Source organism: Poromitra crassiceps (genome assembly GCF_964638095.1).
Source record: "Poromitra crassiceps genome assembly, chromosome: 2".
NCBI lineage: Eukaryota > Metazoa > Chordata > Actinopteri > Beryciformes > Melamphaidae > Poromitra > Poromitra crassiceps.
In genome coordinates this window covers 49,212,621-49,235,145 of record NC_139624.1, presented here as the reverse complement: position 1 = coordinate 49,235,145, position 22,525 = coordinate 49,212,621, and the positions used below count along the sequence as shown (strand labels likewise).

General features: G+C 43.1%; 1 protein-coding gene across 1 annotated transcript; it reads right to left on the bottom strand.

Annotated features, from left to right (window-relative positions):
• On the bottom strand, positions 1 to 21,848 carry pnpla3 (patatin-like phospholipase domain containing 3). The gene is made up of 9 exons (XM_083654705.1): positions 21,638 to 21,848; positions 20,253 to 20,485; positions 18,879 to 18,944; positions 13,908 to 14,117; positions 11,376 to 11,436; positions 8,704 to 8,880; positions 7,185 to 7,317; positions 2,936 to 3,040; positions 1 to 1,765 (listed from the first exon to the last, which is right to left on the bottom strand). The coding sequence occupies exons 1-9, from the start codon at positions 21,822 to 21,824 to the stop codon at positions 1,534 to 1,536; spliced, it is 1,404 nt and encodes a 467-aa protein (XP_083510831.1). The 5' UTR covers positions 21,825 to 21,848; the 3' UTR covers positions 1 to 1,533.
• Between the last annotated feature and the right edge of the window lie 677 nt (positions 21,849 to 22,525).

The window sequence follows — 22,525 nt, the reverse complement described above, 5'->3', positions numbered from 1 at the left end:
TTTAACTGTTTAATTTGATGTAAAGCACTTTGATACCAAAAAACCACCAGACCATTTGGAAATATTTAGTTTTAAAACAGAATATCACAGTGTATGAACAAATAATTATATTAAAATGATAAGCAACAAGAAAAATAGGTTCACAAGTTGAAGGTCAGGCAATGTGCACTGATAACATTGACATACAGAGAAGTAGATGCCACACTGCAGACATTTCCAGTGATGCACCTTGCTAGCTGCACTAAGTCTGGGTGGCACCAGTGTTGGGAATATTCAAGTCACACAAAACAATGAACCCATAAATAGAGGCTTCGTGCTGCAGTTGTCCCACAAATCTCCAAACAACCACATCTGGCACCATCATGGAGGTCCATTAGAGTTAGAGAACTGACTTAGGTCTAATGCGCAAATGATGGCTAAACATAAACAGTTGACTAGAAAAAGAAGGATACTTGTGGTGTTGGTCAACTGAATGATGTTATAAGTAAAAGTGAGTGGTCTAATAAAATAGATGTTTCCAAATTTATATAAGTTGCTGTGACAGTAAACTGTTTTGTCAGCTCGGTTAACCTGAACCAAATGTTTCTGCCCGAACAAACTAGCTAGCTGGACAGCAAGTTAATCTAGCAAAACAGCCAATGTGAATGTTATTAACATGCAACTAGTTGCTGCTGCTAACGCTAGCTTCTAGGAGCTACGTTACCTAGTGCACAGATGTATTTAGCACAGTGATAGTTGACCAGATACTTTGGTTTACTCGCTAACAAGCTGACACAAGATGGATCATTTTATCAGTGGGAAATTAACAGTTTCCTGTAAACTGAGCACAGGCATTCACTTTGTCTGTTGAGATGACGTTGTATCTTTAGAAACGTAACCAGCAGTTCACAAGAGCTCAGGACCTCCAATATGGCCGGCAGAAGTTGCACTACATCACCTGAAAGCCCTCTATTGGCACCTGGGGGTATTGCGTAACTGTGACGATCAACATGATACAGACAGACAGACAGAGAGGCACTTCAGAAGAAACAACAGACTTGGTTCAGTAAGGTTATACGTCAATTTGATTTGTCAAAGATAAAGTTGGCGCACTGGAATGCGGAATGAATGCTACATTTGAACAAATTTAATGCAGACAACTAGATGGGTCAAGCTGTAGTTAGCTGGTAAAACTAGAGCGTTTCTGTGTCACATGAGACATGATCAAATGGGTCATAAAACATCCTGAGAGTAGTGACACTGGCAGCACTCATTAACACAAGGCACTTGGTGCAGAGGCTGCGTGTTCAGAGTCGTCACGGTGTCCTTCACACCGACAAAACCAGTGGCCTTTGCTTCAACCACATGGATTCATAAGTTCAATCTCGTCTGTCAAATTACTGTCATCCCTCAATCAGCTCCTCACAGATCTCCTCTGACCAGACGTCAGGACTGATCAGGAGCGGGAGAGAGCTGGAATCCGTAAAAGTCCTAAAAGCGTCCGGCCCTGTGTCTTCTCACTGAGTGGGGGGTTCGTCCCGGTCCCGTGTCTTTTCACTGAGTGGGGGGTTCGTCCCGTGAGCCGACAAAGAAGCAGACCTGTGGAGGGGAGGGGCTGGGTGTGAGGGCGGTGCTGGGAGGAGAGGAGGATGAGGTAGAGTTGTGGATTTCCCAGTAGTTGCTGTGCAGGTCCACGGCAGAGAGAGCTGGGAGCTTGTCTCTCTCCATGCGCTCGCCACTCTCTGCAGACGGGGGCAGGCTCAGGCACTTTCTCAGGTACGGCTCACTGTGGAGACGAACACACGGACGCTTGTTTGTTTGTTTCATTCATTTCAAAAAGGCTGCTATAGGAAAACTGCCGCACACACACAGACTCTGAGATGCTGCAATTAAGGCAGTACTGAGCAGGGATGCTGGAACTAGGGATGCTTAGGGGGCTGCAGCACCCCCTCCTGGTGGGTAGCTGTAAGCCGGTAACTGGAGGCTAATGGCTCATTTCCACCACATATAACAGCACAGTACAGCTCTACTTGACCTGGTCTTACTCGTCTCTACTTGATATAGACTCTGTTTCCATAGCAAGTTTACTCGCCTCCACCCACACCTGGTCGTCATAGCGACCGCATATCTGCCCTCCGCCCAAAGCTGAAGTAGGCTATAACGTATAACGTTAAAATTAAATCCATACACAGAACTTTTAAACTGTTTATGAAATACTGGTGCCTCTAAATGACCTACAGTGTACATGGGCAAATGTGACAATCGGCTAGCAGAATGGATATCACTTTATTATTACTTAAACTCACATGCATGCACTGCACGGGGGACGGGAGTTGCGTTACAGGGAGAAGGGAAGCCTCTACCCCGGCGGCCTCTCACCAGGCAAGACCGCGGCCTCACTAAACCCCCGCCTCCGGCCTAGCGGAAGCCCTACAAAGGGCTTCCCGAGGAGCAGACTTTTTCTCTCTCAAAACAATTGAAAACCACCGTCATGTTAAAGCTGAGCAAGGTGATCGATTTTAGTTCACCAGAGCCGAAGGCAGCAACACAAAAGACTGATGGAAATAACATTAACAGAAGAGAGGGTAAGCTCCACTAAACTGGTATCCAGCATTGACAGTCAGTAGATACAGTAAACACGATTCTGCCTGACCAATCAGTTGTCTGCAGTGTTTTCACGTCACGGTATGTACCGGGTTCACAGCGCTGGAACCTTAACAAAGCAGGGACCAAAACTAGCATGACTCAACGCCGACTCAACCCGGGCTGTCCACGTTTTTGATCGGTGGAATGAGACAAAAAAGCGAGACGAGCTGGGCGGGGCCGCGCTGATACCAGCGGTGGAAATGGGCCATAAAGGGTTTACTTAACAAATTAATAAAACGTGTATTTTCTCTACTTGTTTAACATTTTTATTGTATTTCTCTATTTGGATATCAAAATAGTCATCTCTTACCAGTTGGCGTTTGCAGCTCCTTTCCAGGTCTGTCGGTACACGTCGCCCGCCACCCCAAACAGCCAGCGCACATCAGCTGGCACCTCGGGGATCCACTCCACAAACCTGGGGCAGGGCAGAGCGGGAATTCCAGACTGTCATGGTACAGGTGAGAACTGTTAGCTGCAGCCACAAGGTGGCCTCGTATCCAGCCCTTATGAATCACAGTTTTCAGCACTCTTAGGATTTGCATATGGGCTGGAAACCAGGCTAGCCACAAGGCACAGAAATGGAAATGTGGGGAAAGTTTGTGAAGTGCGGTGCTCTTTTACTTAAAACGGAAATATTTGTAAGTAGGGCAAGAGTGTCAATTCGGTATGGCAGCCGCCATACCTTGGATTCTAGCTAAAGTTGAGAGAGAGGGAAGGGGAGGGAGAGAGAGGAGAGAGCGAGGGGGAGAGAGAAAGGAGAGCCAAAACGGAGAGAGAGATATGTGGACGGAAAAAAAACTTGCGCCCCATCCACATGTGCGCTCCCCTCTCTCTTTCTCCTCCCCTCTGCTCTCTCTCCCCTCTCTCTTTCTCCTCCCCTCTGCTCTCTCTCCCCTCTCTCGCAGATGCCGAAGTGTGCAATAAGCTGTGACACTTGTGATTAATTCTGCCTTAACACATCTCCTTACTTACATAATTCTACCAATTATGTTGTTTGTTAAGCATACAGTAGCTAGCTACCTTGCAAAGTCTTCCTTGAATGGCGGTTAAAGTTTGTAGACAGTTACCTTATCCAGGGGCAGCTGGTGCATTTTTGTCCAGGGGGCTGTATAGCCTACTACCAAAAATTGGGCTGGATCTGATTGAAATCAGTATCATGATAATAATCGGGATTTTCTTGATATCATTACTATTGTTCATGCTAGGTTATTTATGGAAATAAACACTCCAACAACAATGAATAAAGTATTCTCTGGCAGGGATAATTACCATAGTGTAACTTCCTCACACCATAGGCTATAGCCTATTATTGTTTTTACTGCTGTAGTGTGTTGGTCATGTTAATGTAACTGCTTTTGCAGGCTAAACAATAATATTTTTAGAGGTTAGAGGGTTCCTTGTACAATTTACAGCATTCGTTTTTATGCACAGCCAATGAGTCCTAGTGCTTATCACTAAAAAATAATATAAAAAGGGTAATGTAATATTGTATTCTTCCCTGGTATCACGCAGTTGATTCTAGTATTAAATTGTCCCTTAGCTTTGTATCACTCCACTTCTGTTGCACATCTATACAGAGTTCACAGGAGGCAATCAGCTTTTATGGAACTTTATCAACTACTCAGGTAACAGGTACAGTTGTACACCTTACACACGTCTGAGTCTAAATCCACAATCCTACTCCCTCTCCCACTCTTCTTCTTCACTTTCTGTTCCCCTCTCTTAACTCATTCATGGCCAGTTTAGGACTGCCAATATTTAGCACAGGCCAAAGATTTTCATAATTGTTGGTCATCTTTCAAGACCCACAGTAAATTATCTATTAGCACCAAAGTGATTTGCAATACCTCAAAATGAAGATGTACGTCTCTGGGTTCACCAGGAAAAAAAAAGTGAGCTTTTAGCATGTTCTGTACTCTACTTATAGCCATTTATATACACCCTGTTTTCACCCAAAAGGTCTCTCTGAGAAGAAAAACAGGAGAAAAGGCGATTTTTGTAAAGCACACAATCTCAGGCAGAACTCGCTCTCAATTCTTTTATTTTGAACTGTATTGACATCAGACATGTAAATATTATTCGTTATGACACAAATGACAATATATATATATATATATATATATATATATATATATACATGTACATACATATACATACATATACAAGTGCTTTTTTTACATTCAACAATACAGTTTACTCAGTGTGAGTGAGTGTGCAGACAGACAGACAGACAGACAGACAGACAGACACACAGACAGACAGACAGACAGACACACAGACAGACACACAGACAGACACACACACACACACACACACATACACACACACACACACACACGATCCCCCTTTTATCTTCGTTACGTTGTTTCCGGGTCTGAGTACTGCTGGCGTCTGCTGCTGTGACTGCCGCTTCTGCCTTGTTAGCTGTTCGTGTGTTTATTTTGTTTTGTTCTGGTCTACCCGTCCTCGTCCATGTCTCCCTGTCCTATACTCCCTGCTGTTTGATCGTTCCCGTTTTCCCCTCGGCTATTCAACACGTCCTCACCGCCCTCTGGATTACCCGTCAAACTGATCGATCATTTCCTCATTCCTCCGATGATCAAACACATCTCTGGATTACTTTCTCCCGTTTTCTCCCGGCTGGCACACAGGAAGGCGACCAGCTCGTGCAGCGCGCCGAGGGGCGTTTCAATGGCGTTTCTCCTCTCTGCACAAAGAAGTGTTTATCCGTTTTCTGTTTTTCCTCCTGCTCAATTTCAAAACAACAGCTGCGGTATGTGTTTGTTCACGTGTTGTCGGCTTGTCTTAGATGCCAGGGACCTGATAACATGTCACAGGCTGGGGAAGTCTTTGAACTACGCGCTGCACTAATAAAAACAAAAACACGTCAAACACGTCATTGGCTGGGAGGGCTATTCCTGATAACACGTCAAAGACGTCTTTGGCCATGAATGAGTTAAAGGAGACGTGCTCACAATATTACTTCTCCTTCTTACAGTAACACTACATGTACTACATTCACTGGAATTAAAAAATATGTACTATACATGTCATATAACTAGGGATGGGTACCGAACTCGGTACTTTTACAGGCACCGACCGAATTACGTCGGTACTGCCCCGTACCAGTTCACATAAAAACGAACGGTACCAAATTTCGGTACTTGAACGCATCTGAGTAATAGAAAGAGAGTGGTGAAAATAGAAATTCCGACGGAACCTTAAGGCAACACGCAAGAGCGCGTTACGTCACTACGTCACTCTGGTTCTGAAAGCAAAACAGGACCAGCCGAAAGCTGTGGCTACACTTTTTACCAAGATAGACTCAGACAACACTGGTTGCAACATGTGTGATGTGAATTGCAAAGCTGGCCAGGGAAACACCTCAAACTTGAGGAAGCATGGTCAAACACAAGATATATTTAGCTAAATGCTGAAGACTGTAACGTCTTAGATAGGCTGAGGGTGAATGAAGCAGATAGCCTACCGCACCGTTGCTAACGTTAGCAGCACCTCCTCAGCTGTAACGTTGAGAGAGGCATCGACTTCTACAACATCAAGTAACGTTATTTAATTAGCTAGCGTTAGCTGTATTAGTTGTTTCACTGCCGTTGTGGTTGTTAGATAACGGGGCTTTTCACTGTCTTCACAACGACTGCAAACGTTACTACGTTAAACGTTAAACGCTAACGTTACTCTTGCTGCAGTAATTGTCAAGGGTTCAACAGAATGTATTTCCTCAGCCTGTATAGTAGCTATCAACATGAAATAAAAAGCATTTGAGAGCTTAAACCCGTGGGTTTTTATTTGGAAGGGTTACATTTGCCATAATCTTTATTAACATTTCTTAAAATGCATTAGAATATTTTAATTTTTAATTTTTGGGGTTAAAGATAAAAAATTTTTTTAATGAACATTAGGGCAAATATAATACGAAAAGCCAAAGGGTTAAGCTCTCAAATGCTTTTTATTTTATGTTTCTATGTGCTACAGAGCCTGAGATATGAAGGCTTTAGTGAATACTGACCGCTCTCTCTGAGAAGTTTGGATTTTTTTTATTTTTTACAACTGTAATTTTTTTTGTTATTAGAGCGTGTAAAGTACCGAAAATGGTACCGTTTTGGGTACCGTACCGAATTCCAGGTACCGGTATCGTACCGGTATCGGTTCAAATGTGAACGGTACCCATCCCTACATATAACTGAATTGCATTTAGAAATAACTCACCAAAATTGACTATTGCACAACCGATTAAAAAAACAAAAACACGAAGGGGGGGGAAACCCCTCCTTCACCCCCCCCCCCCCCACACACACACACACACACACACACACACACACACCACCTACCTTGCCATACCTTGGCTGTTGCTGAAATGACGCCACTAAAGTAGGGATGTGCTGATATATCACAGCAACCATTTTGAGGTGGTAAAGCAGGAAGTAAAGCAGGAGTAACCGATAAAACATTCTCAGCCAAGTGCCTCTATACCTTGACCACTAGAGGGCGTCTGTGTAAGTGAGGAAACTGCATTGAACATTGCGTGTGACTACACTCACCTCTGGGCCACTGAGTAGGCCGACTGGACTGGTAGTGTGTAGGGCATGAGCATGTAGGAGGCCACTCTCATGGGCAGCATCTCCGACATCTTGGCGTACAGGCCGGACTTGTCTTGGCAGGCTTCACAGAGAACTGAGACACGCGCGCGCGCGCGCACGCACACACACACACACACACACACACACACACACACACACACACACACACACACACACACACACACACACACACACACACACACACACACAGAAACCAGCATATAAATCACCAGCTGGAATGATTACATCATTATAAAGATATCAGTTAAAGGGGCATTAGGTAATATATGACTTTCGACATCTATTGGCGATCAGTAAGTTAGGATGAATTGAACTTGAATAAGTTAGTTACTAGAATAAGTTAATTAATTGTTTTTTGACATATCAATTGTATAGGCCTATAAGTATGATTAGTGTCATTTTAATTTGTTGACTTTGCTTTGGCAATATGTACTTTTGTATTTCCTGCCAATAAAGCACCTTAAATTGAATTGAATTGATCAGTAGGAATTGCAGCAACATTGATATAATAGATTTATCTCCTCCTACACAAGTCTGCGGCAGGACTTGGCACAAACTGGCACTCGAAGAGTGCAGACCTCGGTTTGTGCTATTATTGCTTGCGTGAGTTGGATCCGGATCTGCTCCAAAATGGAAGGTTCTTCCTTGGCCCATGCTACACCCTTCCACAAAGTTTCATGACAATCAGCCCAGTAGTAGACAGACAAACAGCACCAAAAACATAACATCTTGGCGGAGTTACCTAATTATTAGAGTGGTGCATGGTGATATACAGTATCACCAAAATACTGGAATAATAATACTGTTTTGTCACTTGCATTTTTGGCTTGAGGACAAGGCCTTTATGTTTTTGTAGCTGAAACGCCGTGCTGTTTCACTCTGCTAGACGTCGCAGGGGATTGGGAGTAAAGTTGGACGATATGGCTGAAATCAATATCACAATAATTGTAAGGAATGTTATATCACGTGTTAAATAATCAAGCTGATCTTCATTTCATTGAACTGCATGGTAATGTTATATTTGATGCAAAAAAAATCGAATAAAGTATTTCAGACCTCATTTTGTTCAGTTTTTGCTCATTTTGCTCATTTTTTAAATATAATTTGCTCGCTATCATCAATTGAGACAGCAGACTTGTGTATCACCCTATGACAATATCATGGTTCTACTGAAAAATGATAAATGATCATATTGAATTATTGATCAGCCATAATTGGGAGGATTTGACTTGAAAGCCATAAATCTCAGCACTTGGTCAAGAAGTCATTGAGGTATAGATCAACAACCCTATCAACCCCCCACAGATATATTATGAGCATTTTCAGCTATGGAGAATAATAATAATAATAATACAGTAGTAATAATAATAATAATAATAATTATTATTATTATTATTTACTGCCCCAGTGACATTAATGTGCATTTAAACGTTCCTCAGACTCTGAGACATCCTCCCACCTTTCTTGATGTGAGTTGGCAGGTCAAGCCGCTCGTCCAGCCACCAGTGTTGCTTGCGCAGCAGGTGAAGCCGCCGCAGCACCCACTCCTTCCTACTCTCAGTGTGTCTGCAGCAGCAGGTGGGCGGAGCCTCAGAGAGGGCGGGGCCAGCGGTCGGACGCTCCAGCAGTAGCAGGTCTGCCGTCACAAACATGACATCACTCACACGTTGCAAAGGTCAAGGTATTTATAACGGCAATGCAAAGATAGAGGCTGATAGGGATAAAAACGCAATTGGGTATGATGATTTGTAATCACAAAATGATACATTATTGGAGAGTCATCATTCAAGCAATATCACACATGCTGTTGTGCTCTATCAGCACAGGTGTGATATGGTCGTAGTCATAGATAATCACAGCCGTCCAACAGCACGACCTCGAGTGTGATATTGCTTTCATACAACAGTTGTATAAACAAAGCTATTCATCATTTGTAATTTGAGACAACAGATGATTATTGTCTGTTATTTGTGTCCTCTGAAAAAAACCTGTTCCCTCAGGATTACACTACCAAGTGTTGCCAAGCAACAGGTAAACCGTTTCCTGACTGCAACACAAACGATTTCAGTGGATATTGCAGGAGTGTACTCCCGGCCACTAGGGGGCAGTGCAGTACTGCCTTTGGAACAGTGTAGGTTAGAGTGAGTTGTTGTTGCCACGTCCTTTTCCTTCCGGTCGTGTGAGAGTGTGCACTTTGTCTCTCCTCTCTCTTCAGCATGTGATTGCTTGTTTGATGTAAGTCTGCTAATATTTATATGCTTTATGTTACAAGATTTATGTTAACAGTGTTCACTCATGTTATAGTGTTATGTCATGCATTCGCTCATATGTTGTTATGTCACCCGCAGGGTGTTCTCATCTTTGTCGGAAATAAAATTGCTAGCAGACATTGAGGAGTCTTTCTTCAGATATTCTTTCCAATTTTCCACCTTGGCCGACCATTCATAATTAAAGTCCCTGGAAACCAGAAATATTTCTTTATTATTTAGCATTTTGAGTTCATCACATCACAGGACCCTATGTTAATAAGCCACCAGCCAAATTTGAACGATGATGAACGTCGCAAAGTATATAAATTTAGGTTTGACAGTCGTGGCAAAACTCATGAGAATCAATTATTTTTTAGAGTGTATTTTCTCCCGCGGACTGTGTGGGCGTGTCCCGTCTGCAGCAGGTTTTCCGAGAGAGAGAGAGCGCGAGACAGAGGGGGGAGGGAAACGCAGAAAGAGATCGAGTGCATGTGTCGAACACACACACACACACACATGTGTGTGTGTGTGTGTGTGTTCGTTGCTCGGAGAGGGAGAGAGAGAGACTTGCTGCGACTGCACAGCGCTACTGTGTCTGTGTGTGTGTGTGTGTGTGTGTGTGTGTGTGTGTGTGAGAGAGAGAGTAACCTCGCGTCACCAGCCTGTGTGTCTCTCTCTGTGCTCTCTCTCTCACTAGTCCCGAGAGAGAGAGAGAGAGAGAGAGAGAGAGAGAGAGAGAGAGAGAGAGAGAAGCATAGCACTTGGCACGACGGCACACAGAGTGGGAGGCAGACGGACAGCGAGTGAGCGCTGTCACTGGGGGCAAAGAACGGACAAAAGGAGGGTGGGTGCGGATTGCGCGCGTGTACAAAGGTTATATAGAGCTTATGACGTCATAAGCTCCTGCATTTTAGCACCTCGCGCACTGCTGTCTTCAATGAGTAAGTACCTTGTACAATCTTGTAGAAAAGTGTCGATTTTAAGGCTTTGGGTTGAAAGTAATGTATAATAATTTCTGAGGGACACAATTACTAACATAAGACCCTAAATAACATAGTTAGAACGTTTTTGTGGATTTTGGTTTCCAGGGACTTTAAGGTAAAATGTATCCATATCGCATAACAGGAAAACACTGTGTGAACGCAGTCTCATCAAAGTTACATTAGAACACCTGTGTAGCAGAGTGATTCGTAGACAGTGAAGCGTCCCACACAGTGCTGTTATCATGTATATCAGCAGTCATGGAATGTTAGCCTGGTAAACCAGCCGGTCACGTGAACTCATATTTCATTTCATTCTGCGGGACCGTCTGGCCTCAAGCCCTGGGAGGGCTTTAAGCAGAAACTGCAAAGTGGAAGAACCAATCAGCGACTGCGCTCAGTGACCTGTGATTGACAGCGCAAGTTGGCCAATCAGGAACGGCACTAGCACTGCACTAACAAAACAATAATGGCCGCCTCCTTGCCTGTCCGTCTCGAGGAGTAATGTCAATGTTTGTCGAGTTTAAACAGCCATAAAGTGCAGTTATTGCAGTAATAGACTCAATAACAATTAAACAAGTACAGGAGTATGCAACAGCAGAGTTTCTCTGCGGAAAATGGGTTTTGTCATTCTCCCGAGTGGATTTGGGTTTGACTGGATCCAACGCTGATTGGCTTAAGGAGTTGTCTGTCAAGGCAAGTACACCCGCCCAACTTCCGCCCACTGCTAAACACTGGGAGAAAGCTTAAGGCCAGATGGTCCCGCAGAACGAAATGAAATGTGAGTTCACGTGACCGGCTGGTTTACCAGGCTAATGGAATGTGTCTTGTCCAATCAAATTGCTCGACCGGAACTAACTGATATACAGTATAAGGTGCCATAATACTAATAAGATACTCACTGTTGTCTTCAAGGAACCGCAGAGCATCCTTGTAACCATTCTGACACATCTCTGCCATTACCTGGCGAAAGAAAAAAGTAAATCTCATGTGAGAAAGACACCAAATCAATAAAGAAAGAAAATATCCATGACCTCTAAAAACAAACAAACAAAAAACATGGGAAATCCATGGAAATTACGGGAATATGTGGCCCCCGAAAGACTTTTAAAAGAAGTCTAATTACAGAAAGAGTGCTTCCATTTGTTTTTCATATTTCATTTAAAGATGTTATGTCTTTTGAAGTGCTGCCATTCCCATCTTTTTCATTCAATATCAGTTAATTTAATAACTTAATAATTAACTTAATATTATTATTATTATTATTATTATTATTATTATTATTATTATTATTATTATCTTCATTATTGTTATTATTGTTATTGTTATTATTATTATTATTATTATAAGGGACATAATGCACATTAATGAACATTTACATGAAGTTCACATGACATGTAAAATATATCAGATTTTAGCCAGAGGCAATTTGATAGGGGCAGATGCATTTTAAGCATAGATAATTGCACAACAATTATCCACTGCAATGTATCACAGCATTTATAGCTACTGATAATTTCCAATGCCCATCCTGTTTCCGTAGATTAGATTCTATAATCTGTTTATAGTTCTTGGCAAAGCACCAAGGAGGTGACATGAAGAGATGCACGTGACATCACCTTAGAAATCATCTTATCGCTGAATGACATGTCTCGTCCCTGTCACTGTGCTACTGTAGCATCCTCCTGCTCAGTCTGTCACTGTGCTACTGTAGCATCCTCCTGCTCAGTCTGTCACTGTGCTACTGTAGCATCCTCCTGCTCAGTCTGTCACTGTGCTACTGTAGCATCCTCCTGCTCAGTCTGTCACTGTGCTACTGTAGCATCCTCCTGCTCAGTTTGTTATTGCACAAGTGCAAACGTTTCAGTGAAAGAGGTAGCCCTGACATCAGCAGAGGTTCCTACAGCTCCCGCATTGGCCCAAACAGTCTGACTATGGGACGCAGGGCAGAATAGACCGTTCACTCTGTTATTTGAGGTTCAAACGCTTTGTATTTCTACATCGATATTGCATGAGCCAAGATGTGTGTGTGCGCTTGCAGTGAGTAGTTGGTATGGGCTGATTAAACGTCATTATGGTGTGTGTGTGTGTGTGTGTGTGTGTGTGTGTGTGTGTGTGTGTGTGTGTTTTGACAGCTTGAGTGCCTATGAGCAGAGATTAGTCTCCCTGTATTTTTCAGTTTGTGTGGTACGTGGAGAGGCAGTTCCTCGCTGCAAGAATGTCACAAGAACAAACTGAGATTTGTGAACTGAATTACATAATGTAGAGGTCCAGACAGCCCCCCCCCCTACACACACACACACACACACACACACACACACACACACACACACACACACACACACACACACACACACACACACACACACACACACACACACACACACAGAGGGAAGAATCAGGGGAAACATAGAATATAATAACACAAAAAGGTGCACCGAGCTTCTACTGATAACTGACAGCTAAAGGGGAGGCACATTTAGAAATGCAGGGTGGCAGAGGCAGAGAAGGGTGGGCTGCTCCTGCAATCCTGCCTTTCTGAAATTTGCACATGTAGTCGCAGCTATTGCGAATTCACACTTGTTTTTAAGAGTCCTACCTTTGGTTTTGGTGGGAACTTGTTTTTAAGAGTCCTACCTTTGGTTCTGGTGGGAACTTGTTTTTAAGAGTCCTACCTTTGGTTCGGGTGGCAACTTGCTTTGAATTGTCCTACCTTTGGTTCTGCTGGGAACTTGTTTTGAAGAGTCCTACCTTTGGTTCTGGTGGGAACTTGTTTTTAAGAGTCCTACCTTTGGTTCTGGTGGGAACTTGCTTTGAAAAGTCCTACCTTTGGTTCTGGTGGGAACTTGTTTTTAAGAGTCCTACCTTTGGTTCTGGTGGGAACCTGTTTTGAAGAGTCCTACCTTTGGTTCTGGTGGGAAGTTGCTTTGAAGAGTCCTACCTTTGGTTCGGGTGGGAACTTGCTTTGAATTGTCCTACCTTTGGTTCTGCTGGGAACTTGTTTTGAAGAGTCCTACCTTTGGTTCTGGTGGGAACTTGTTTTTAAGAGTCATACCTTTGGTTCTGGTGGGAACTTGCTTTGAAAAGTCCTACCTTTGGTTCTGGTGGGAACTTGTTTTTAAGAGTCCTACCTTTGGTTCTGGTGGGAACCTGTTTTGAAGAGTCCTACCTTTGGTTCTGGTGGGAACTTGTTTTTAAGAGTCCTACCTTTGGTTCTGGTGGGAACTTGCTTTGAAAAGTCCTACCTTTGGTTCTGGTGGGAACTTGTTTTTAAGAGTCCTACCTTTGGTTCTGGTGGGAACCTGTTTTGAAGAGTCCTACCTTTGGTTCTGGTGGGAACTTGTTTTTAAGAGTCCTACCTTTGGTTCTGGTGGGAACTTGTTTTTAAGAGTCCTACCTTTGGTTCTGGTGGGAACTTGCTATGAAAGACCTACCTTTGGTTCTGGTGGGAACAAGGCCTTGCTGAGGCGGTACATGTTGCCCAGGTTCATCTGGATGCTGGTGTTGGTGAAGCGCAGCTCGTGGAAGCTGCTGGAGTTGTCCCGCGGACAGATGTCGCTCTCGCCCGAAAATGGAGAGACAGTGATGGTGTTCTTCAGCTCCGACTGGGGGAGGTTGTTGCTAATACCGCCGTCCACGTAACGCTGCACAGGAAGACACTGAGTTAGTTCCCTGTATAAGGTGGTGTGTTTCCCACAGGATGTAGTGAGACTGTGGTGGGTGGACCTCGGGCCCTCTAGGGGGGTGCAGCGGGATGTTCCCCCACAAGAAAATGTGTACATTTTAAAGTTAAATGCATCAATCTGGTGTACTTTGAGAGCAAAATTAACAAATTAGACTATGGTGGGACAAATTATGGGAAACTGGGACATTTGGCATCTGTCAACTTCAGAAACAAGTCTGCATTGACACCAGCTAAGCTGTGTTGTTGTGGGCGGGCGGGGCTCCAAACCTTTTGAAACAGTTTCATTGGTTAATATAGTCCCTTAGGGGTGATGTTTACCTGTAGTCTCTCAAAAGTTCAACAACTTTAGACTTTTTTGACGGATTTGGTTGTAATATTTTCACGAAATGCATCTTCTATTTTTATTGATTTTATTTAACGATTTTCAAATGGAATGCATTTATAGCTACTGTACTGCTAATTTCCCAAGCTTGTCCCCAGCGCGCGTCTCATTGAACTAAATTGGATATTGTATGTTTTGTTTTACTCATACGAAGCCCCTAACTCGACACAATTTGTATTTAGAATTTTTGGTCACAAAAATGCTTAGAGCTTGGAGTTGGGATCCTCACATGACATTAACATCTTTGTAGGCATGAGTGACATGACGTGACTAGACAGTTTGTCCATTGTGACACTTTGATGTCATGAAATCCTCTGGTTGCATTACAAAGTCTGATCAGAAAGTGGAAGGAAGGCTTTCTGATTTAATGTGCTTAAAATGTCATACAGGGCGGGGTTAAATTTTTTTTCAATATTGTATTTTTTATTTTTATTTTATTGGAACAATACATAAACAGGACAGACGGACAGGCTCAGACACAAGAAAAGAAAAGAAAAAAATCATATATTATTGACATTCAATATTAAAACGTGGTGCTACCAGCCACATAAGGTGCTTATGTGCTTGTAAGAGATATTGTGGATGGGATCCCACGCAAGGGGTCCATGAGAAACCAGCCAGGCGAGTCACCTGTCTCCCCTAACCTCATCGAGGTAGGCTAGGAACAGGTCCCAGACAGCTGATTTTTTTAAAGTGAGTTGGTCCTGAGGAACCTGAGTCTCTCCATCCGTATAACAGAGATCATGTCCGTCAACCACAATTGAAAAGAAGGTGAAGAGTGGGACTATCATTCCTATAGAATTAGTTTTTTGGCAACAGTTGTCGGGTTAGTCTTATTTTAAATGCCAGCTCTAAAATCCCATTCAGCGTGACACAGACGCCGGTAGACGACAAAATGGGTGGACAAAAATGCAGCCTCTGCGTCCTTTGTTTTCCTGTTTGAACGGCCAGTCTGATGAAATATAGATCCATGGGGAAATAGAAGGAAAGATAATCGAAAGTGTATATTGAGATTTACCAGAGCGTCTCTTGAGGCATCAGGGTGTGAGGTTGTCTTACTGCACACTGCACGGTTTGTTTTTTTATTGTAAAGAACCTTGTTTCAAAGAAAGTGTTACACAAATTAAGTATTATTTTTAGACTATTATTGCTTCGGTTAGTCTATTCTCCCCTATGGTATCAGTCCAGAGGAAAACGTGCCAATACGTGCAGAGTTAATGCCCATTGAGGCACAGAGGTAATGAGGCTTTAAGCCACTAACGAGATCCAGGAAGTGAAAAGTACACAATGTACAGAATTCATTACCAAGCCCCTCAGCGGAGGAGGAGTTCTATTAACAGCTGACTGTAAAACTGCATCCTGTAGCTACTTATAGGACGCGCTGCAGGCACTCGTGCACTGTGGTCTTTAGGTTGAACTTTGGCATCAAAGATCCGGACAACAGCCTCCGAGAGAGTACTGGCATGTGTTAAATACAGTTAGATGCCCGCAGAGAGAGAGAGAGAGAGAGAGAGAGAGAGAGAGAGAGAGAGAGAGAGAGAGAGAGAGAGAGAGAGAGAAATTGAGAGAGAGAAACCTCTGAAACATGTTGCATTCCAGCCTGGACACTCTCTCTCCTCTCTCTCTCTCTCTCTCTCTCTCTCTCTCTCTCCTCTCTCTCTCTCTCTCTCATCTCTCTCTCTCTCTCTCTCTCTCTCTCTCTCTCTCTCTCTCTCTCTCTCTCTCTCTCCTCTCTCTCTCTCTCTCTCTCTCTCTCTCTCTCTCTCTCTCTCTCCTGTCCCAGTGACTCTTTCTGCCTGGACCCAAGTGTCCAAATGGATCCAATCTGGTGGATTTATTTATGATTCTGCCTGACCTGCCATAGGACATAGGAAGTAGGTCTATGCACGGATTGACTACTACTGGCAAACAGATAGAAAGACACACACACACACACACACACACACACACACACACACACACACACACACACACACACACACACACGCACGCACCATTGCACAATTTTTAGATCAAGTCAGTCACCCCTCCTGTTCACCGTCAAAGTCCAATAGCAGCTGATAAGTCAAAGTGAAGGCAAAAGTGGAGATAGAAACTAGGGCTGCACACTATGGAAAAACAATAGCAGTGCACATTATATTTGCTGATTGTGATAACAATTATCAGTCGTGATTATTTGGTTCTGTTTCAGAAAACAAAATGACTTTGCTTTCTAACATTTATCTTCACTTTTTATCATTGCAGTGTTTGTAGCAGCAGGGAGCCTAGAAAGTCTTGTTTTGACTCATTCCTTCTGGATCTCATTTGACAAAATTCAAATAATACATAAATTACTACATTATTACTTTGGGTGCAGTTACAACCCTGAGGCAAACTTTGAATCTGAAGTTGTTTTTGTCATCTGGTTTAAAAACAAAGTATATCATAATGTTGCCAGGTACAAGGTGTTATTGTGGCTGTTGCTGCTGTTTATATAACACCAAGATAAATTCCTATCAACCACCTGTTGCATGGCAATGAAAAAAGAGACTCTGATTCTCCAAATGACAGATAATAATCCACTTTCAGGAGATAAACCTACACTCAAATTACTAAAACAACACTATGTAAGGTTTCTCTCTTTCTTTCCCATTGGAGCTACCTGCTTCTTCTCCATCTTAACTTTTGTTTTGTCACATGGGCTACATGTTGTGCCCATTCAATGGTAGTGATTGGTCACATGTATTTAAGATACAGGCTACCACGCCTTTAACAAACACGTCACTATCGCTAAATGACATGACTATTAATCGTGGAAACATAAAGTTGTGATATGTGAATTGTGCAGCCAAAGCAAGCGCGTCGATTTGGGTAGGGTTGGTTGGGACAAGTCACAAGCAACATTTCAGGGTGTCCAATTGTCCCTACCAACTTTTAAGCAACCTTATTTGCATTATCTTTGGAGTGCAGTTATATAGGTCATTTAGATTGTCTTCCCATATTTTGCAAGGATAGAATTGACCTGACCATTATTGAGTGAAATTAGTTTGCAATATGTTCAAAGTTACATTTACCCCTGTTTTTCACAACTGAATGGGCCAGTCCAATTTTTTCCCCCCAAACTCACGTTTGATTGGCTCATTTGGCTGATGACCAAACAAACGCCCACCCACACACATGGCTCTGACACACACTACTGACACGCCGACATGCCGCCGCCGCCTCCTCCTCCTGCTCCCGCTCGGAAAAAGAGGGGTCCCCCTGCAGCAACTGTAAGTAACGTCGTTGCGTTAGGGTAGCAAAACGAGACGTCATTGTTGGTGGAGGTGGAGGAACACACCACTAATTTTATTACTGAAAGTCCGACGCGCATCACGCGTCGCATTTGTGCCCCAGGCTGTCAAACTGTGACAGGCTAGAGGCTGTAGACAGGGACTTAGGAAGCGCTGCAGCCTTTATTCTTGTCTTTTGTTATTGTTATTGTTTTGTCTACTATGCACTTTGAGGATGGTGTTGGTTGTCGTTTTGCACTGTTGTATGTATCGATGAGAAACAAGTGTCTGAGGATGCAAGACAAATTTCGGACTCTGTCTGACAATAAAGTAATATCTTATCTTATAACGTTAAACTGTGTGAACCAGCAGAGTATCATTTTACATTACAGCTGCTAACCTGCAAAACGCGAGGAAGAAGATGCTAGAGAAAAGGGTCCTGTCCAGTTACATGCATGTGTACATGTTACATGCATTGTTACACCCCTATTTTGGATGCATGAAATGAGAAAATTTAAAATGAGGCATTCTATAGAACAGAAAGAAAACAAAGTAATGTAGCTATATTTGGACTGGTGGGCTTACTGATGAATGTGAAGATGTTTGGATGCATGCAGAAAACCAGAAAAGGAAGAATACTATAGAACAGAAAGTTGTAATAGGCTGAATGTTGTGTATATTTTGTTGAAATATATTGATGGATATGAAAATGCACTTTCTGTTTCACTGTAATATTACTGGTAAGTGAAAGTTAGTATAAGTCAGTGCACATTCTTTTATGCATGGTGTGTGGGTTTCAGTGGCAATGTTTTCTTTCCAAACCGGCTGTTTGTGAAAGAACATGATTAGATGGCTAAACCTACAGTTTGTGTTTGTTAGTTACAATTATGCTGACAGGACACATAAATATGGCTAAAAAAGGTTAAAAGAAACCTAATTTTTTTTATTTAAAATTAGATATTCCTCTAAATATGGCTTAAAAAGGTTAAAAAAAAAAGCTAAAATTTTTTCCGGCGGCGCCCGCTAACTTTGAGACCAAAACGATGCCCTTGAGCCAAAGGGAAGCTGGAATGTTGATGACACCTACCACTCCTCTGAAGGATGGAGGGATCAGGCCGCAGTAGATGGGGATGAAGCAGCTACAGACCAGGGCCTGCGGACAGACAGAGCACAAGCTTAAACCACCACAAATCCGTCTCTCTTCACAGCAGCCCATATACAAATAAACCAACAGAAAGGTGTCATTGCATTTGTACTGGGAACTCATCATCCCCGACTTCAAAATCCAAGATGAAGTGAAAGTTGTAGTAAATACTGTTTATTAGCACTTCTGTGTTATTTGCGTCTCATTAAATCAGTCATACACACAGTACTGTCTGACTCTGTGGACATGTTGCTACAGTGTTTGTATAATACCATAAAACCATTCAAGAACACTCTCATCATAGATGTAACCATTTATTGCATAAATGAGAATACAGTTATGTTTGGCATTGAAGGCTCCGCTCTTTACAGAAGATGCTCCTCCCTGAACCGGCCAGCAGCATGCTACGCCGAGCAGGGAGGGTCGCAGAAATACCCCATAGGGATACAAGATTCCAGATAAATTTAAAATACAAGGCAAAAAAAGGAGCTACTTGGAGTTTGAAAAGAATATATTATTTAATAAGAAGTAATTGTATCTGCGTACTGCAAAGAGTTACAAACCAGAATACATCTTCAATTGATACGGGCAAACGCAAAACGCAACGCGTTTCAACCGTTGGTCTTCGTCAGGCTGTATAGCTGGGTGTCGGCTGTCGCACCTGTATAAAAGGCATACGTGGCACAGGTAAGGTGGAGTGACGTGCCACGTATGCCTTTTATATACACTTCACCGCAGTGTGAAGTGTCAGTGTAACGGCGTTGTGTAGGTGGTACTTGCAGCAACCCATGTTAAGGGCTTGTCCAGGGGTGGATTCGAACTGCCGACCTTTGGCTTGGGAGTCCGACATGTTAACCGCAACGCCAAGAGAGCTAGCTCCCTTGGTGGAGCTGATTAACATGCCTTTATACCTGGGGAGTGAGTTTAACCAATCCACTCGCTACCACTCGGGACTCACGAGGAATCCGCGCTGATTCAACTCGGTTACATCAGCATAGGTGAAGCGCAGAACAGAGTGAGAGAGGAGGCCATTTTTAAACGGACCGCCTTGTTGTGATAATGGCTGTGATTGGCGAATGGTTAAACGATGATCCAATCGGCGGCTGTCAGCTGGTTACAGCTGGGGCGTAGCCTATGACTTCCATGTCTTGAATGAACTAACGCAGGCTACATTTGTTTATCAACTGTTATTGCTAACAATGGCTAGCCTGGCTGATTTCCTGACTGTTTTAATGGAACACAATCAACTCGGGTGTGACATCATCACTCTACCGGGATATTCCTAGTTCCCAATACAAGAGGAATGCCCCAAAATACCTGGATGAGCTCTTCTTTGGAGGTGAAGTCGGACACCAGGACGTTCTCCCCGTCTGACACGCGGGTGAGGGAGACGCACAGCCGGCCCGCGGCCAGCGTGTGGGCATCCGCTGGCAGGTCGCGGCTCAGGCCTGACTTCAACACCTTCACCAGGTTGAAGGAGGGGTGGAAGGGGCCCAGGTTCCTCTTCCTGGCATCCTTTGCCACCTCAATCACATCTTCACAGCATTTAGCTGGGAGAGAGGGAGGGAGGGGAGAGAGAGAGAGAGAGAGAGAGAGCGAGAGAGAGAGAGAGAGAGAGTGAGTTAGGGGATACAGGACTTTGAAGATTCCCATTCAATCTACAGCCAATAGACTGTTTTCACACCAAGTGTTTTGAGGTTGTTAAGCAGGAAGTAAAGCAGGTGTAACCAATACTATTAATGACAGTTTCATTCCATTGAGGTGTTCCAGTGCCAGGGCCCTCAATGTTATTGGTTACACCTGCTTTACTTCCTGCTTTACAATCCTGTGAAAAGGGCCTATCACTGTCGAATATGGAGCCCCTGTGTTTCCCATTGGTTCCAAAGGCACAGGAGCCAACTCACGCGGTTCCCCAGCTTCCCGGTGACATCATGTCACTCATTATGATTGCTTATGTATGCAGAGCAAAACGTTTGACCAAAACTCTTGCTGACTCACGCTTTCCACGGCGAGAGCGGGCATGTTGGCTCACGATCCTGTGGTTTCATTCCCAAACTCAAACAGATACACATATACACTTACTGTACATTAAAGTCGGCCCTGTTATGCTCACATGTCTGTCTTCAGATGATCATTAGGCCTATTTTATTGTATGTAGAGGTATTTTTTAAGCATTGCTGTTCCTCACTTTGGATAGTGTCCAAATAAATCTGATCTTGGACAGAGAAATTAAAATTCAACCATTGGTGATAATTACATTGGAAGACTGAAAATATGATCACTAATAGTCCAACTAGCCTACCTTCTGTAGCCTAAGTGAACTTACAGAAATACAAAAAATGAACCCATATTGCAATAGCCTATTATTTCACACTGACTCCAGAATATGTTTCAAGGATAGATTTGAAAATATATTATAGAAAAGGTGATTAATGTATTTTGGCAGCTCTACATGCCTAAATACTTTTTTCTCCAACATGCAGTCCAGAATATGGTTAGTGATATGTTTGAAAATATAAAATAGCCAAACATGTAGCTATTTCTGCATTGCCCTAAAACATAGCTATAGAAACGTAAAAGTAAATACATATGTTTTGGTTAACTCTAGGCATATCTCTAACTTGTGAGTGAAATCTATTTTAAGGGATGACTTGGAAATCCTCAGCTGCTGCGTAAAAGCGTGCGTAAAAACCTGTCTTTACTTATGGAGGCTTGGCTGGCGAGCACCGCGGCAGTGAGGGCGCCGGCTGAGGCCCCGTACACCCGGCTGGCCCCCTGGACAAGGTAGGGCGCTTTCTCCAGCAGACAGCTGGCCGCTCCGATGTGGTAAATCCCCAGGAACCCGCAACCGGCGAAAGACAGGTTCCATCCTTCGTTTAGGTCAAACATGCCCCGGCCGGCTGGGGAGCCTCTTCTCGGGACAGATCGCTGACTGTGTGCCGCTGTTGTGGAAAGATCGCACAGGCATAATAGGAAGGCTTCCAACGATGAGAGCAGATCACTGGCTGAACCACTGTAAACAACTGGTTTATCGTGTGGAACGATAATGCTACCTTCAGGTGCTGTCGGACATGTCAATACAGAAGTGTAGGCTACAATCATTCTTGTTTCCCCTTGCTATGCAGTGTGTCATGTCGTCGTTTTTTTCTATAGCCTAGTGATTTACAGTGTGACAAATTCCTGGATGATGATCTGTGTATTTTGAGATAATGTTAGGTGATCTCCGTTCATTACAATATTTTCGGTGGCTACTTTCATTCTTTATGATCCCGTGAAATGTTTTTAATTTCATTCAATTTAATGATGATAAGATAACAGTCCTCAAATAGCCTATTAAAATGATCAAATTCTCAAAAAAGACAAGGAAAAAAGAAATGTTATTTTCAGGCCTTATGGTGCATTTTTATTATAGGCCAGCCTATTGTTTGACATAGCATAATAATAATATATAGCCTATATATATTTTTAATCATCATCATCATAATCATTATTATTATTGTTGTTGTTTTTTAACCCCCCACCCCATTTAAAGGGCATGGTGCAGGTTGGAGACCACATTGCATTAATATGTGGAAGGGGTATATTGCAAT

Excerpts from the sequence above, each read along its gene's own strand:
- pnpla3 (XM_083654705.1), bottom strand. The coding sequence starts at position 21,824 with ATGTTTGACCTAAACGAAGGATGGAACCTGTCTTTCGCCGGTTGCGGG. Across the intron at positions 14,118-18,878 it reads CTCCATCCTTCAGAGGAGTG|CGTTACGTGGACGGCGGTAT; the intron begins GTAGGTGTCATC and ends CTTCCTGTGCAG. Across the intron at positions 7,318-8,703 it reads GCCAACTCACATCAAGAAAG|TTCTCTGTGAAGCCTGCCAA; the intron begins GTGGGAGGATGT and ends CGCGTGTCTCAG.